The sequence below is a fragment of the Malania oleifera genome, chromosome 11 (genome assembly GCF_029873635.1).
Source record: "Malania oleifera isolate guangnan ecotype guangnan chromosome 11, ASM2987363v1, whole genome shotgun sequence".
Classification (NCBI taxonomy): Eukaryota; Viridiplantae; Streptophyta; class Magnoliopsida; order Santalales; family Ximeniaceae; genus Malania; species Malania oleifera.
Window position 1 is genome coordinate 42,736,836 of NC_080427.1, and position 18,778 is coordinate 42,755,613.

At 34.9% G+C, this 18,778-nt stretch overlaps 1 protein-coding gene across 4 annotated transcripts; it reads left to right on the top strand.

The window, feature by feature from the left end:
- Nucleotides 1-3,700: 3,700 nt before the first annotated feature.
- Nucleotides 3,701-10,104, top strand: LOC131167869 (glutamate dehydrogenase 1, mitochondrial). Of its 4 annotated transcripts, XM_058126885.1 has the most exons (12): nt 3,799-4,171; nt 4,462-4,536; nt 4,777-4,921; nt 5,871-5,992; nt 6,885-6,998; nt 7,326-7,547; nt 7,714-7,788; nt 8,154-8,270; nt 8,526-8,776; nt 9,267-9,342; nt 9,416-9,502; nt 9,597-10,104. In XM_058126885.1, exons 4-12 carry the CDS (start codon nt 5,885-5,887, stop codon nt 9,780-9,782), a joined length of 1,236 nt encoding a protein of 411 aa, XP_057982868.1. In that variant the 5' UTR covers nt 3,799-4,171; nt 4,462-4,536; nt 4,777-4,921; nt 5,871-5,884; the 3' UTR covers nt 9,783-10,104. The 4 variants fall into 4 exon arrangements, with proteins under 4 accessions (XP_057982866.1, XP_057982868.1, XP_057982867.1 ...); XM_058126883.1 differs by lacking the exon at nt 4,777-4,921 and having other exon boundaries at nt 3,701-4,171; XM_058126884.1 differs by lacking the exons at nt 3,799-4,171; nt 4,462-4,536; nt 4,777-4,921 and adding an exon at nt 5,367-5,440.
- Nucleotides 10,105-18,778: the final 8,674 nt, after the last annotated feature.

An 18,778-nucleotide genomic window follows, 5' to 3' on the forward strand; every position in this document is an offset into this window, starting at 1 on the left:
TCATCAACCTTTTTTTTTTTTTTTTTGAAAAAAAAGGCTATTTGAATTATTCAAAAGGGGGCTTAAAGGCTTTCCATTAAGTATTCATTTTCTATTTTGAAAAAGAAAGAAATTAATGGGAAGTTGTTTTCACTTTTTGGGCATCACCATTTCACTTTATTTGACCAATTTGTGTGATTGATTAGCTATAAACCACAGAAGATTGGACTCATGGGATTCTTTTGTGTTGTGTTGTTCCCATATAATATAGGAACTTAATCATTATTTAATTTATCCATTCAAAATATTAATTAAAATAAAAAAAAACTCAATTCTCAATTTGTATTTTTTCCTTCATCGCGTCTAAAATGTCATTCTATCTTTTCCTAAAATCTTAAAATTAAACCTAGAATTTCAAACTTCGTGACTACAACTATTGTATGTTTGCATTTAGGCACGCTTGCATGTAGCTAACAAAGATATCTCATTGTATATGTGTATAGAGAATTGCAAATAAAGTTATTTTGGTGAATTCTATGCACTTTCAGTAATAGATTCATCAAAGATCACGATATAATCCATACCTGTATACCAGGCACACCAATAATTTTTTCTTAAAATGTTTTGAACTTTTTGATCTAGTATACGCAGAGACGCACACACACTTTCTCTCTCTCTCTCTCTCTCTCTCTCTCTCTAAATGCATAACTTGTAAGATAATATCATGATGCATTTTAAATTCACATAAGTCTTCATCATTGCAGGGTTGTACATGCGTTTGGGTTTCAAAAAAAGAGCAAAGGGGGGAAAAGGGTTGTGCACTAAAAGGAGCCATTAAGGGCTTACCCATTTTAGTGGATGAGAAGAATTGTTGATTTTCCTTTTTGTCACCAAAGCATGTTATGACTTTGAAGGCAAGAAGAGAGGGTAGTGTTTTGTGTTGGACTCCAACCTCATTTCCCTTTAACTTATTCCATCCATATTCATTCCCATTGACCTCTCTTTTGTTCTCTTTGGGATCATAATTTGAGGGTGAGACTAAGCATTAATAAATGGTGATGTAAAGGTGAATAAGACCATGGCAAATTGTTTTTTAAAAAATTCCTCCTAGATTTTTATTCTAAGTAGCACGCATTGTGTGTAAATTAGATCTCACATTTTGTTCTTGATACTTGCATAGAATCGAAATTGGGGCGATGATTCATTTTAACATAAGCGTGGACTATTCATATTCTATTCTAGCAAAGTGATCACCCTAAAAGAAAGGCTAGCAGTTCATGCTAGGGTTCTTATATTTAAACATAAATCAAAATGAAAACAATAGAAACATATTATGCACAAATTATTCATTCGGCATGCCTACTTAAATGGTTCACAAAGAGAAGCATAATTAAATTTGGGGCTACTAGTTTTGAGAAGAAGATGGAGGTCAAAGGCATCACTCACACATGTTGCACAATGCAAAAGATTAAAATAAAAAGTTAAAAAGAAAAACAGAGAGATTGGTGAGCATTGAGGACAAGTTAGGCAGAGTGAAAGGGACAAGGCAATGGCAAACGTAGTGGGGCAAATGGAGATTGGAGAAGAAGGAGAAAACGTAAACATAACAAACAAAATTGTCCTAAAGGAATACTTCTCTTATTTGCCTTTCTTTCCTTCCATTTCTTCATTAGTGTATGCATTTTTACATTTGCTCAAACTCTCCCACTTCTTTGTGTGTTTGAAACTTTAGTTTTGTAAAAATAAGATGAACGATGACCTTAAGAGAATGTCACTTTGCAAAAAAGGATTATAATCATTATGGCTTATTGAGTTATGATGCCCTTTGATAGCAGGAGATCATTCTTCATGTAGGCATGGTAAAATAAGAGCAATGCTATTTTATATAGGCTCGTGACCATCACATACTCATGTGACAGCAAAAGAATGTGTGTAACGGGTAGGTCCAATTTGTCTCAGTTATTGTCACGTGAGCTCATAATGGCACAAGCTTGTAACGGTCTAACAGTAAAAGAAGTTGATGTCCTTTTGTGAACAGATAAAATTGCCCATTTAATGACAAAATATTTTTTTTTCTCCCGTAAATCATTTTCATAAATTTGTCAAAAACTCCATGAAGTTTATGAAATTTACTCTTTTATTTCAAAAAAATATCGATTTTTTATTCTCTTTGCAAACTATCGCTATTACACGTATCTCGGTTAATATATTTCAAATTTGTTAAAAAAAATAAAAATAAAGGAGAACAAAGAAGAGACGTGGAAGAATGTCCTTTAATTGAAAATGACATCATCTTGTATAAAAAGGGTCATTTGGTTTGTCTCCTATGTGCATGCAAATGCAGATGGCATGGCTGCAGCAAATTAAGAAAAAGAGGATTAAATTCGGATCCTTTATAAATAAAACCAAAGTAGGTGGCATGCCTACCCAAAACATTAATGCAAAATTTTAGAAGCAACAAATCTTGTTTGCCCTTTCGTTTTGTTTTTATGAGCATTGGGTCATTTCGGGCAATCCATACTTGCAGCTAACTCCATCATCATTTCACCATCTCCATCTGTATTCTCCACCACTACTTATATTGAGCCAACCCCGATTTCATTTTATCGCACTTCAAGTCACCAAATGAGGTAAATCACTTATCCTTCAGACGACACAAGAATCATAAGTAACCACTTAAGCGACAAAAGTCACAAAACCATTAAGCGGCGTTGATAGCCTAGACATTAGGTGAAAATCGTCTAATCATCAGCGATGAGGCGAGCAAGCATTGGACAAACATGTCAACTTCAATAAATTAAACTTTTAACGTTATGAAATAATCATAATTTATTAGTAGATTTTGATGCTTTAAAAATGATTCTATTTTATGATTAGACTTTTAATATTTAGAAACAGACCGGATTAATATTTAGGATTTATGACTTGAATTATTGATATAAGTGTGACCTCAAAGAGATGTGAATAGGTGTACAAACTATCTTTTCGGAAATCTCTCAATCACTCCACACATATATTACAACTAATTTAGTGGTAGACAAACCGTAGTGTCTTTTATTCCTCTCTTTATGATACTTTCTCTCCTTATATCTTCTATAATTTAAGTCTTTTTACACCCTTTCTACTATTATTACCATTCTTATATTTGCATCTATAACCGGAATTAACATAACGAGTCCATTTATAATCCATTCACTATCATTCTGTCTAAATTCACACTATTCCTAAAAAATGTTTGATCTTTGAACAGACAATAACTATAATCTCTATAACTAACTTGAAAATATAGAACCATAAAGTGGACAATTCCCCTATACTCATGGACATTTAAAGTAATCTCCTTCTATTTAAAAGTTTCATTGACTTAAAGTTATAACTTTTTTGGGAATTTTTAAGAGCTAATACTAACAAATTTTTTTTTCTACAATAAATAGCAGTGGCTTAAATTTAAAAGGATAAATTTATTTTTAAATATTATTAATTATTTTTGTGCCAAGCTACTTCTTTAGATTCAAAGAGCTTTTATTAGCAAAATAAATTTTGGCAAGTTGAAAGATAATAAAAGAGATACTGATATTGCATCTTATGTTTCAATTTTAAGGAGGTATTATCATATAAAAACATATTTATTTTTTCCTAACTTTTATTTCTTTCTTAAATGCGTGAGGGAAGCAGACGAGCTCATTGGGCATGTTATATATATATTTTAAATTTTTTAGAAAAAAGAAATCCGGAATTTGTGGAGTTAATAGAAACGGAGTCACATGTTTGGTGTTTCGATGGGAATATGAAATGCGGTGTATCCTATGTTTCCATTTTGACTGATGACGTTATGGTGCCGGCGCAATTTTTATGGCTTCAGATCCCATTAGGGGAAAAAAAAAAAAAAAAGCAAAGATTTTTTGGAAAACCCAAGAACCCAATTCCGAGAATTTGTAGAAGTAACTGAAAATGGAGAGAAAATCCTCGATCCCCCACACTACAAATACCCCTACACCACCGGAGGATTCTTATTTGAGCTTCTTAATTAAACCCCACCGCCACAATCCCTTTCTTCTTCTTCTTTCACTTTTGAGGATTCATATATACATTTCAATTCGCTCGCTCTCTCTCTCTCTCTCTCTCTGTTCGTGTATCAAAATCTCAATCTGGGTCACAGAGAGTGCATGCTGATGGAGAATGTTAATGAAAGGTGAGTTTGATTCGGTCTGTCGAGTAGGAAACACCATCTATCAGGCATCTTGTTCTCCTCTGAAACTGAAACTTTCTGCATGCTGGATGGCTTTTTGGAGACGCTTGAGCTTGATTTGTGTCCTCTACTACTGTTCTATCTTTCTGTATATGCATATGAGTGATATACACGCCTGCAGAACATTTTTTCTTTTCAGAATGAATGTTTAGTTGCAGATATTTGACAGTGTGGGAGGATGGAATTGATTCTGATTCTTGTATACGCAATTGGGTTTTTGTATTTATTGGTAGGTTTCCTGTAGTACTACTTCTTGCTTGAAGCCCGCTACCCTGAGTGACTCACTTCTTCCTTCCTCCATTCTGCAGGTATGAGTTATCTGCTTGATTAATTCAACTGCAACTCACTATTTTGGCTGTTTGTGTTGATTCAGTTCACTTGCTTCTCTCTCTGTTCTCTCTTGTTAAAATTTTTTTGAGAGGGTGTGAGGGGGGCTTGCTGGGAGAGGAGGGTTGTATTGACTGTTGAGCAGTGGCCCTTTTTTCGTGAGGCAGAGAGAGGAGGTTTGGTGGGTCATGAGTCATGACACATTAATTGTGCATTTATAGGTGGATGAAAATTTAAATGAGCCTCACCTCGCACTTCAAGAGTCCAAGACAACCAGCACTTCATAGTTCATAGTTCATACCAAACTGCCTTTGAGATACTGCTGGCTGAGTTGAATAGGGGAAGGCTCATCTGGATCTGGGATAGGTTCAACTGGTTCATTACTTTTATGTTTTATACTACCCTTTTCCAAATTCTGTCTCTTCCTTGGGAACCAGCACCACATGTACATAACCAAACATAACTTGCTAATTAAATATATGACCACATCTTGAATACAAAGTGTATATTACAATAATGTTTTCCAACACTTTACACTGCCCCAATCCTAAGCCTAAAGGTCAGGACCATATCCACTTACTACTGCATATTGTTGAAAGTTTGAAACCAGGAATTTCTTTAAATTATCACATGTACAGCTACGCAGCCTACATGTAAAAAGATGAAATAATATCTAACAGTTCATTTGATTTTTTTATTGAATGGATGACTCATTTGGTCTTGATTCATGATGGGTATTAACTTCAGAAGCACCTCCTTCACTCCTTGGATCTTATAAATAGGGGTCTTACTGTAAGGTCTTTACCAAGGTCCTCTTTTTCACTTAAAGATGCTTTGCTGTTTTTTAAAGCTACTGTATGCCCACTAGTATTGGAGATAAAGACTGTAAGTATGTATCAGTAAGGCAAGAGAAACAAGAACATACCCATATGTCCTTAAATAGATGAAATTTATTTAGGTGGAGTTAGGGTAATGATCATTGAGTAATTTAGGTAATCTACTCAAATTTTTAACCTAGAAAGCCTGCAACTCCTAAATAATTCTGACAGTTTGTTGTTAGCTCTTTTGCTGGAATCGTTTTGTTATTCCTAAGATCCTCTGTTTTTCTCGAATGCGAGAGTTTTAACTTCAACCTTCTTATTTCTCACAGACAGCTTTAACAAATCAAATCAGAATGAGAGAGACTAACTTATATTGACATCTAACATTTGGTAGCGGTCCTCATTTTAATTGGAAATGTACTAATTAAATGAGATTAAATCTATTTTGCATTTGTACCTAAAAGTGTATGTTACCTTGTTTAACCCATTTACAGATTGAGGAACAACAATGAACGCGTTAGTGGCAACCAACAGAAATTTTAAGTTGGCAGCACGGCTTTTGGGATTGGATTCAAAGCTTGAAAAAAGTTTACTAATTCCATTTAGAGAAATCAAGGTGGGAGAAGATCTTACTTATCTCCTCATTCTTGTTTTGTCTTCCAATTTAGTTTGAATTGTGTATAGCGAACATTTGAGGTGGACTGGTAGGATTTATTCGTAGTCTCTTAATTACACAATCACTGTACTTTCTAACTTACTGTGCAATAGGTTAACGTCTTAATGTCCTTTCTCAATTGGGACTTAGTCAACAATTTTTTTCTCAGGTCACTAGAAAAAATTGCCTGGTATTTCCTTAGTACTTCTCAAGTTTTCAACTTTTTTTTTTTGTATATATTTATTGGAAGGCATTGTTTGGTATTTCATATTATCTTATGAAATGGAAGGATACAAATTGTCTTCATAAGCTCATGCTTATTTACTTTAATTACATTTCCTGCAGTCATATTTGTGCTTGCATTAGCATGCAGTCCAATGATTTCAAATTCAAGGGTCAATTGTTTCTCTCTATTGGCATCAGTTGATCAACTGAGGCAGTCATTGACAAGTTATATTATTTTGCCAAATATGAGCCATGCTCATCTTATTATTTGGTACATCCCTCAGTCTAATTTAGATGTCTCGCTGTTCTTTAAGCAAGTTCCTAATAAACTTTTAGGAAATGTTTGTTTGCATTCAAAGTCGTTGAATTATTTTGTGTGCAATCTCAGAATGGCTTTTGTAACTGATATAAATTGTGGTTCTAATGAGTTGCGTAGCCTTTCCTTGTATGTGTTAACTGTGTTTGATCTCTTCACCTGCAGCAGAGGTTATTGTTCTAACCCAGTATGCTCTGTGATTGCCACATCCCATGTGGATCCTTCACACCAGAACAGTGATGAACAAAGCCAGACTGAACGTTTATACTTACTTTGTCTCTGCTTCTACAACTATGTTTGATCGAATTTCAGGTCGAGTGTACCATACCAAAGGATGATGGCACACTGGCGTCTTTTGTTGGGTTCAGGGTTCAGCATGACAATGCTAGAGGTCCCATGAAGGGAGGAATTAGGTACCACCCAGAGGTAGTTTGCATTCTGGTGTTAAAAAATTTTTAGGTGCTAGGTATTTTACTGTAAATGCAGTTTCTCCCTGATAAGACCAAGAATCAAGCCACACAGTATTTTGAACATGGCTGCTAGAACCTGCCCTTTTCTAATTTACCGTTTTTTTTTTTTCCAATTTAAGTTTCAGGAAAAAATATTGTCCTTGTGTCACAAAATTTATGAAGAATGGGCAAACTGTTGAGTCAACCTTTTATTCTCTAATTCATTTTTTCTTTTAAATAATGATATAACGAATATTTCATTTGATACTTTCCTGTTTTTCTGGATAATTCCATGGATTTGTAGGTTGACCCAGATGAGGTGAATGCTTTAGCACAGTTGATGACATGGAAGACAGCTGTAGCAAACATTCCATATGGTGGAGCCAAAGGGGGGATAGGATGTGCTCCAGGAGATTTAAGCATCTCTGAGTTAGAACGACTCACTAGAGTTTTCACCCAAAAGATACATGATTTAATTGGTGTCCACATAGATGTTCCAGCTCCCGATATGGGAACAAATTCCCAGGTAGTAGAAATTTTTTTTTTAGCTAAAGTACCTTTTTTTTATTTTAAGTAGTTATGCTCATGATGAATTAAATGTGGGATTTTATTTGCAAATATGTTTGGTTTAAAGGTATAATGATGACATTTAGTGACTGGCAGTTGTGCCTTTTTCTGGTGTGGTTAAACAGACGATGGCTTGGATACTGGATGAGTACTCAAAATTTCATGGCTACTCACCCGCTGTAGTGACTGGAAAACCTATAGTAAGTATATTTGGAGGACCCTCCTTTCATTCTCATGGCAGGTTTTGAGTACAAGTTAGTGTAGCCTTTTGCTCTTATGATTGTTGTTTCTTATTTATTTTTCACTTATACGCCACCCAATAGGACATGAATGGAACTTTCTGCTTATGGCTGCTGACATTCTTAATAAGAGTTCATGTTTGAGGAAACGAAAGCATGCATCGTCGTCATAAATTAGGTTGATGACAACCAAGTGAAAAAAGTATACAGCATAATATTGGAGTAAATTATTTGAGTGCCTTTCTCATTGTAATAGTTTCTATCCTTGTGTTGTTACCACAGAAATTTGTTTCTGAAACCTGACCCTATGACATTGTTTACCTTAGGATCTTGGTGGATCCCTAGGAAGAGATGCAGCTACTGGGAGGGGAGTACTCTATGCAACAGAGGCCTTGCTTCATGAATATGGAAAGGGCATCGCTGGACAACGATTTGTTATACAGGTGCAGTTTTATATGATATTACTAGCATATGCCTTCACCTCCAACACAAATAAAAAAATTGCCTTTCAGGGACAATAGGACAAAGCTTACATAAAGGAATTAAACAGTTTTTTAAGCTTTTACAATTCAAAAGGTTATACTAAAAGCACAAAAATGATAGGAAGAAGGCTTGCTAAAATAGAAAAGTAAATTAATCATCTTTACAGATTCAACCAGCCTAGTTTCTGTGATAATTGATGCTTTTTTCAATCTCAGGGTTTTGGGAATGTGGGTTCTTGGGCTGCAAAGCTTATCAGCGAAAAAGGTGGCAAGATTGTTGCAGTAAGTGATGTTACTGGTGCTCTTAAGAATGATAAAGGACTTGATATTCCAAGCCTTCTTGAGCATTCTGTGGTGAATCGTGGAGTCAAAGGTTTTAGTGGTGGTGATCCAATAGATCCCAAGTCAGTTTTGGTCGAAGACTGTGATGTTCTCATCCCCGCAGCCCTTGGGGGTGTTATCAACAGGTTATTTTCATGATCATTTGTATCATAAAAGTTCTTTGTTTTTATTTCTTTATAAATTGAATAACTATAATTCAGCATTCAAGCAATCTCATTTTAAAGAGGAAAAAAGAGGGGGAGAAGGGGGATAAGACATTTTACCAACGGAACTGTGAAAGGAAAAAAAGGAATAGAAAGGAGGAAGGATAGGAGCATACAAATTAGTACATTTTTCTTTTTGTAATATAAAAAGCTTAACCTGTTTTGCATTGAATGCGACATCTTTTTCACTCAAATGTGCCTCATTAACTTGGTTCAAGTGGATTCTTCTGCCTAATTTTCAGCATCCTAACCACCCTAGTATTCATTTTTTTACCTAGAAATTGATCAGTGGCAATCTCACACGATGGTGTCTACTCTTTTTAAGATTTTTCCCCATTGGTAAGGAAAAATCCATCTAAGATTCTTATTTGCTGGATTTCACCTAAAAGTTTGTTCTCATGTCTTACTGAAGGGAAAATGCGAACGAGATTAAAGCCAAATTTATTATTGAAGCGGCTAACCATCCAACTGACCCGGAGGCCGATGAGGTTGGTACATGCTCGAAAAGCATAGAATTCATGACAAAATGACTTGAATGTCACTTATTTTGTTCTTCTGCAGATTCTATCAAAGAAAGGTGTTGTCATTCTCCCTGACATATATGCAAACTCTGGCGGAGTGACTGTTAGTTATTTTGAGTGGGTTCAGGTATCAAACTGCATATACATAGAATGCTATAACAGTATTTTGAGTACTACGCCATTGTGGGAATGCGTTATAATGTGGTTTTTTCGCATTGCAGAACATCCAAGGGTTCATGTGGGATGAGGAGAAGGTAAACAATGAGTTGAGGACTTACATGATTAGAGGGTTCAAACACATGAAGGAAATGTGCAATGCCTACAACTGTGACCTCCGAATGGGAGCCTTCACTCTTGGCGTCAACCGAGTTGCCAAGGCTACTGTTTTGAGGGGCTGGGAAGCCTGAGAAGTAAGCTACCTGAATAAAGAATGGAGCCTTTGATGATGCTCCCCCTTATTTTTGCAGCAACTTAGTTTCCAAAGCTGTATGTGTCCGTATGGGAGCCTTCGCTCTTGGCGTCAACTGAGTTGCCAAGGCTACTGTTTGGAGGGGCTGGGAAGCCTGAGGAGTGAGCTACCTGAATAAAGAATGGAGCCTTTGATAATGCTCCCCCTTATTTTTGCAGCAACTTAGTTTCCATAGCCATATGTGTGAACTATATATTAAGCAGTGTTTTGTCATTTTTATGAGTTGCCATAGCATTTTCAGCCTCATGGCAGTTGGCATCCACTAGTTTGGCATTTTCCTTCCGTGTTTTTTTTTTTTTGGGGATTCCTATTTAATCTATTAGGATGCAAGTTGATAAAGTTTCCCTTTTTCTTCTTCTTATCCTACTCTAATGGAGTCACCCAAAAAACAAATTAGGTAATTTAAAAAAAAAAAAGGAAAAATGAAAAAACAACTAACAATGATGTCTGATGATATACAATTTCACATAACTTGGTGGACGGGTTCGTTGTATGCATCTATTTTAAGTGGAGATGCAACTCATTATCGGTGGTTAAAAAAAGTTAGTGGGAAAATGCAACTTGTACTAATTTTAATGGCATCGACTATCTTTCCATGTGACTGGTTGTATCCCTGTGCAAAAGCTAATAAAGCTTGGTGTCATGGTTGCACGATCGTGGCACATGATTTTGATGTGTTAATTCTTACTCGGAGGAAGCTTTGGTTAATATGGATTCAACTGTGAAGGGTATCATGCGGATGGTCTTGGTATGTAACTAAGGTGGTTTTGGATAATAGTTATGATGGTATTCTTGAGTCAAGATGCATGATTATTAAATTTCTTGTGATTGAGATTTCAAAAGACATTATTTTATGAGATGAACAACGTATGTCCCGTAATATCTTATTACACACTAAGTGAACCCCCTGAGTGGAGCTTAGAGGTAGGCTTTTGATATCCTTGAGGGGTGTCTTGGACTTTCGTGTGAGTGGGAGTCACATGGACAATCCATTTGAGAATGAAGCTGCATGGTACTCTCAATCCGGAGGCTTTGGTGTTTGCCCTTGTTGGTTATCGACTATATAGTTGGGCGATTTCATCTTAGATCTTGTTGGATTATCGAGAGATATTAATCTTTTGTATGTCTTGCTTGGGTAGTGTATGGTGCTATTTTCCTTAACTTCCGCTAGTAGGTAATAAGTGATAGGTGTTATAAAATAAGGATTATGTTGTAAGAACGGGAGTTCCTCTCAATGCTAGTGGAATGTAAGTTTAACTCCCTTATCATTTGAATCGCTGTTCCTCTGTGATGAAGTTAATTGGGACAAAGGCTTTTAAGCCATGAGACTTGATTACTAGATTAGACATCCAAGTATTTCTATAAATGAGAATGAGTGTGGTTGGACAAAAATTAACGTAATCTTATCACAACACAGACATGACTCCATCACACTTTAGGTAGATCAAGACAAGGATGGTTCCTTTAGTCAGAAATATATGAATGTTGAAATATTTTCTAAAATATATGATTTTATAAGTTTTCAGAGTCTTTCATTTATGAATTTTCTAAAGCATTCATGAGGAGTATTTATTGTTATGTGGTTTGTCCCACATTGGAAAAAGTGAAAAAGGAAAGGTTATTAATAAATGATAAGGTGAAATAATCTCTTAAAGTTGGTTAAGAGATAGTGCTAGTGTATACTCTAATGCACCCCGTGCGCGCACGGCATGGGCGTGGCATGGGCTGTAGGACGCTAGTGGCGCATTTAGTTGGCGCATAAGCACTTACCTAGGCAGAACAATTAGGCCAACATTTTCAAGTTGAGGAAGTGTTTAGGCAGAACCAAAAAGGTGCAAAAAAGCATACTTCCAAAGTGCATATGATGGAAGAAGGAGGCAGTTCTAAACAACCCCAACATTCCAAAAAGGGGAATCTAAAGAGGAAGTACAATTATGTCAAGAATCAAAATAAGAAAAATAAAGGTTCATACTTCCATTGTGGAAAACCCGGACACTACAAAAGTGGATGTCGTCTTCTCAAGAAAAAGCAAGATGAAACAAATTCTAACAAGTTTGTGGTTATGATTTCTGAAATCAATGTTGTTGAAGATGATTGTGCATGGTGGGTTGACTTAGGTGCAACAAGACATGTTTGCAAAGACAAGAGTTCATTCTCAAAGTATGAATCAGTGGAAGATGACAATGTTCTCTACATGGGAAATTCTTCCACTGTTGTAGTCAAAGGCAAAGGAGACGTTACTTTTGAATTTAATTCTAGAAAAAGTTTAACTCTCACTGATGTATACCCATGTACCAGAAATTAGGAAGAATCTAGTTTCTGGAAGCCTACTTAATAAGTTTGGCTTTAAGTTAGTGTTTAAATCTCACAAATTTGTACTCTCTAAGGGTGGAATCTTTGTGAGAAAAGGCTATATGTATGAGGGTATGTTTGAGCTTAATATCAATAAAGTGAATTTTCTGTTTATATTGTTGATTCACTTTCTTTATGACATAATTGTTTAGGACATATTAATACTACAAAATTGCATGATATGTCTAATATGGAATTAATTCCTAAACATGTAAATGATATGAATGATAAGTGTAGTGTATGTATTAAAAAAAAAATAACCAAAAAACCTTTTCCTAACAAAACTGCTAGAAATTCTTCTTTACGTCAATTAGTACATAGTGATGTATGTGATTTGCATGGTACACCTACCATAGGAGGCAAAAAATATTTTGTAACATTTATAGATGATTTTTCTAGATTCTGTTATGTTTATCTTATGCATACTAAAGACGAAGTAATTGATAAATTTAAGATTTTTAAGGCAGAAGTTGAAAACCAATGTGACACTAAGATAAAAGTGTCTTAGATCGGATGGAGGAGGTGAATATCACTTCCTTGCCTATTGTGAATCAATAGGTGTCATACATGAAATTTCTGCAGCATATACTTCACAACAAAATGGAGTGGCAAAAAGGAAAACCAAACATTGGTTGAAATGGTCAATGTCATGATGTCAAATTCAGGACTAAGTAGTAGTTATTGGGATGAAGCCTTACTAACTGCTTGTCATATATTAAATAGAGTTCCTGTTAAGAGGACTAAGACTTTTCCATATGAGTTATGGAAGAAGAAAAAGTATAATTTAAAATATCTTAAGATTTGGGGCTATAGAGCAATTATAAGGCTTCCTGAACCTAAGATAAGGAAATTAGGTGAGCAAGGAATAGAATGTGTATTCCTTGGCTATGCTGAACATAGCAAAGCTTACAGATTCTTGGTAATTGAACCAAATGATTCTATAGGAGTTAATTCAGTGATAGAATCCAGAGATGCAAAATTCTATGAAAATAAGTTCACTTCCATACAAAAGGTTAATGATCAATATAAATCAATGGAGACTTTGAAACCACTTTGTACTAGTGGTGAATCTTTTGAACCTAGTTAAACTAGAAGTAAGAGGAGGAGAACAACAAAGTCTTTTTGTAGAGACCCGAACCCATAAAATAAGGAAAATACATCAAAAAAGGGTAAAAAGGTAATTTTAGCAGGCTTCATCGACGAAGGCCCTTCTGCAGTTCGTCGTCGAAATTCAGAGCCTCAGTGACGAAGAGATCCCGACCAACAGAAAAAATATCAAACAGGGGTTCGTCAACAAAGGAAGAGGTTCGTTGACGAAGAGCCTTTTGTGGTTGGTCGACGAAGAGCCTTCTGTACATCATTTGTCGACGAGTTTGATCGGGTCAAGGGGTCTATAAATATCATTTTTAGTTGCTTAATGGTTAAGAAACCACAAAAGCGCTCTCTCTCCCTCTCTCTCTCTCTCTCTCTCTCTCTCTCTCTCTCTCTCTCTCTCTCTCTTCAATCCTTCGTTGTTTGTCACCCGAATCAATAATCCAACATTACTATGTGGATCTGGGGGAAAACCTCTACGATTATAGTGGATTGGATCTTCGTTTCGAGGATTTTTCGGGTTTTATCCCGAAATCGAGGTAAAGGTCTAAGTTCGTTTTTGATTCGGTAGATCTATAGTAAATAGGATTGTATTAAAGTATTGTTCTTTGGTTTTTAGGTTTTGAGAACTCGGTTACTGTTTTGGAGTTGTAAAGTTCGTATTTCGGAGTTCGGGTAAAGGTAAGGGGATTTGTTTACATAAGTTCTTTTTAGAAAACTAAATGTTAAAAAGTTAGCTTATGTTTATATGCACGTACACTAGGTAAAAATATCGGTTTTACAATTTTACGATTTTGGTAAAAATGAGAGTTTTGGCGTATGATCTCCAAATTTTTCAAAACGTTTTTATTTGTATTAATTTTAATGTAGGAGATGCTTGAATCCCTTGTTTTTTATTTAAATGATATTTATCAAGTTACATGCTATATAGCGGATTTTGACCAAACGAGTGTGACATATGATATGAAATGGAATATGTGAATCTGTTTAAATACGTATATGAACTATGGGAACTGGAGTTCCATTTTGCTATCTAAAAATGTGGAAAACAAGTGCCGGTTATATACCGAGTTTTGTATGTGAAAAAGGGTTCAACCAAGAATGTGTGCGCCGGTTTATACCACAGTATGAATGAATGTGTTTGTGAAAATAGTGGAACTGTATAGGTGATTTATGAATTTGAAACAAGTTAATTCGGTTTTATCGTAAATTGTATATATGATATTGGGATCGCAGCTTGTTACTATGAGAGCCTTAAAAAACTCTATGTTATATGAGAGCCTTAAAAAGGTCAACGTTATATGAAGCCTTAAAAACCTTAAGCACGGTTTCGTGCTCTATTCTGGATACAGTGTGACCACACATATGATTTTCAGTGTGGGTATCAAGATAGTTGGTTGGGTTGGAGGGTGCCACTGGTGGATTAATGGACCAGGTGGATTCAGTCGGACTATAGTAAATTGCACAACCCAGCCAAGGGGTAGTGTTGGCATTAGTTATGAAATTTCTAAGCTGGACGATGTTCAAAATATGTATATACATAATTTTAGAAACTAAAATAGGTGAAGTCACAGGTTTGAGTACCGGGCGAAGGGATTGTACAATGTATGGGCCTGTACCCTACCCTAGCCTCGGGAACTCTCGCTTGCAACAATGTTGAATTATCTTTTGCAGAATTATATATCTATCTTCTATATTATAGTATTGAGAATATGCTTTATATGCAATTGCTTTCAACTGAAATAAACACATGTGGTCACACACTGATGTAATATCTTCCACCTTACTTAGAAGTGTCTCACCCCAACATACAACCTTTATTTCAGGTCCTGCAGGACGTCGGTCCTAGTTGTTAGAGGGACGTCGAACCTTAGTACTGTTTTTAGCTTACGTAAGTGTGTTTTTGTATATGTACTAGACTTAGTTCAGAACAGAATGTCTTTTTTTTTGGGGGGATTCTAAAAACAGGTTATGTTTTAAGTTTGGACGTATGTATATATGTGAGAATACAGTTAGAAACTCTGGTTTGTCTTATAAATTCCATATGAATGTTTATGTTTTCCGTTGAGCATTGAGATTACAGATATGAAAAACCCGTATGTCCCTATTCAGGGTGGGTGGTATATGTATGTTTATCAGAGACAAGTGTATTATACAGGTATAGTAGCACTCTAGGACCGTATAATGGGCCGGGGCGTTATACTTTTGGACCAGACTTCATAATCTACCTTGTAGAAGGTACTAGAGAATCACACTCTAGACAAGCTATAATTTCACCAAGTGTGGAATCAGATCCTCTTACTTATGGAGAGGCAATGAAGTCTCAAGATTCTGCATTTTAGAAAGAAGCTATAAATGATGAAATGGATTCTATCATGGGTAATAAAACCTGAAAATTGTCTGATTTACCTCCTGGTTCTAAACCAATAGGTTGTAAATGGATCTTCAAAAAGAAAAAAAAGACATATGGAACAATTGACAAGTTCTAAGCAAGGTTAGTAGCTAAAGGCTTTACACAAAAGGAAAGCATAGACTACCTTGATACTTATGCTCCAGTTGCTAGGATTGCAACTATAAGAGTCTTGCTTGCCTTAACTTCCATCTACAAGTTCGAAATTCATCAAATGGATGTTAAGACTGCATTCTTGAATGGAGACTTGGATGAAAAAATTAACGTGGAACAACTTGAAGGCTTTATTATGCCAGGAAATGAATCTAAAGTATGTAAATTGGTTAAGTCTCTTTACGGACTTAAATAAGCCCCAAAACAGTGGCATGAAAATTTTGACTAAGTTATTCTCTCTAATAGCTTTAGAATACATAAATTTGATAAATGTGTATATAATAAGTTCAATAGAAATAAAGGTGTAATTATTTGCTTATATGTTGATGATATGTTAATTTTTGGAACTGATATTGAAAGTATTAAAAGTGCTAAGAAACTGTTGTCATCTAATTTTGATATGAAAGATATGGCTAATGCAAACGTGATTATGGGTATCAGAATAATTAGAAACAATGATAAATTGATTCTTACTCAATCACACTATATTGAAAAGATACTGCAAAAGTTTTATCACTATCACACCTTTTGATGCAAATTTGAAATTATATCTTAACACTGGTAGAGCAGTAAATCAATTAGAATATGCTAGAATTATTGGTTGTTTGATGTATGCTATGACTTCTACTAGACCTGATATAGCATTTGCTGTAGGTAAACTTAATAAATATACTAGTAATCCTAGTGATATTCATTGTCATGCTATATATAGAGTTTTAAAGTATTTGAAAAATACTATGGATTATGGCATGCATTATGAAGGATATCCTATCGTTTTAGAAGGATTCACAAATGCTAGTTAGACCACTAATTGTATTGATCATACATCAACCAGTGGGTAGATATTCACCCTTGGTGGAGGAGCTTTCTCCTGGGGTCTGAAGAAGCAAAGCCTTATAATAGATTCCATTATGGCATCAAAATTTGTGGCTTTAGCTTCTTGTAGCAAAGAGGCAGAATGACTTAGGAATTTGCTATTAGAAATTCCAATTTGGCCAAAGCCTATGCCACCTATATCTTTGCATTGTGACAGTGAGACAACTTTGTCATGAGCATATAGTAATATATATAATGGTAAATCCAGACATATTGGCCTAAGACACAGTTATGTGAGACAGTTAATTACTGATGGCGTAATTACCATAGATTTTGTGAGATCAAGCCAAAATTTGGCTAACCATTAACAAAAAGGACTTGCAAGAGACATGGTCTAGAAAACATCAAAAGGGATGAGACTTAAATCCATAACCCATAGTCACCAATGATGGAAACTCGACTCAACACTTGAAATTTTCAAGCTCTTGAGTTCAATGAGCAAAATACATCATATGTAGTGAGAGCAATAAAATGTATATGTGTCATATAATTCATCCCAAGGAAAATAGTGCTTTGTACCTATAATGTGGAAAAGGTGAAGGTAGAGCTTAAGCTCTTAATAGGATTATAACAGGCTCTGTGAAGTACTTTAATTACAGGGTTACCTTTGATAAACCTACCTATATGAGTATCGGAAGTGGTGCCGCTTCCTATGAGAAATGGATTTATCTCTAGAGCATTCATCAAACTAGGATATAAACGCAAGGCTAATCCACGCGTCGGCTTTTGGTAACAACCAAAGATCTGATAATTTGTGTGTGATATGTATTCGGTTAATCAAAAGAGGATTACTAGTTCAAAGTTCATCTACTATATAATCCTAATTAACTTTTATATGTATTCACTAAGTGAAGGTTCAATTTCTAAAAACACCTTCATTTATGCATAAATTATCTCTTATCTGAATAAATTGTTTTTCATCTATATTTTGAAAATGGTGGGGGAATGTTGAAATATTTTTTAAATATATGATTTTATGAGTTTTCAAAATCTTTCATTTATGAATTTTCTAAAGCATTCATGAGGAGTATTTATTGTTATGTGGGTTTGTCCTACATTGAAAAAAGTAGAAAAGGAAAGGTCATTAATAAATGATAAGATGTAATAATATCTTAAAGTTAGTTAAAAGATAGTGCTAGTATGTACTCTAGTGTACCCTAGGATGGTGTGAAGCAGTGTCCGCACACGCACATGCACAGGTCGATGGTACCATCAACTGAACATGAATTCCCGAGAGTCTCGACTTAGGGTGTGACTAGGCTCGACCAGGTTGACACCAGGTGCGACCAGGTCGAATCTGCTTCGCGATTTGAACAAATGCAACCTTTCGAAAAAGACATAATTTTATCTATATAAAGACAGAGTTTACTCCACGAAATATACAAAAAATTCATCATTCTCTTCTTCTTTTTCTTACATAAAGTTTCAACAAATTATATCTTTTTTAAAATCTAAATTCTATTATCTAAAGAAATAAATTTTCAAAAAATTTGTTCAAATTATTCTAAAGGTATTTGTGATCAGTTTTCATTCGTGTATAACTAAAACTGATATCAGATTATATTCTAAATATCATTGTATCTTGAAAACTTATTTGTTGACTCAATACACACCAATCCGATGAGGGCAAATAATGTTTCAAAAAAAACGACATTATAACGTACCTTGAAACATTTTCTAATCTACAATATTTTTCTCATCTTATTCCTACTTATGCACGATAGTTACACATTCCTACGTATTTGTTGACTCAATACACACCAATCCGATGAGGGCAAATAATGTTTTAAGAAAAACGACATTATAACGTACCTTGAAACATTTTCTAATCTACAGTATTTTTTTCATCTTATTCCTACTTATGCACGATAGTGACACATTGCAAATGACTATTTGAGAAAATTACTTATAAGAAATAATAGTACTTTCAAATGACTATTTTTAAATATATATATCTTTCTATAAGTGATTTCAGATAATTTAATCCAAAAAAGTTTGTAATGATACTAGATACTTGAGCAACCGGATGGGTTGGCATATAACAAAACATC

Bases quoted from the DNA above. Each gene is read 5' to 3' on its own strand.
- LOC131167869 (XM_058126883.1), top strand. From the start codon at position 5,885: ATGAACGCGTTAGTGGCAACCAACAGAAATTTTAAGTTGGCAGCACGG. The intron at 7,789-8,153 runs GTAAGTATATTT...TGTTTACCTTAG, and splicing joins TAGTGACTGGAAAACCTATA to GATCTTGGTGGATCCCTAGG. The intron at 9,343-9,415 runs GTTGGTACATGC...GTTCTTCTGCAG, and splicing joins CTGACCCGGAGGCCGATGAG to ATTCTATCAAAGAAAGGTGT.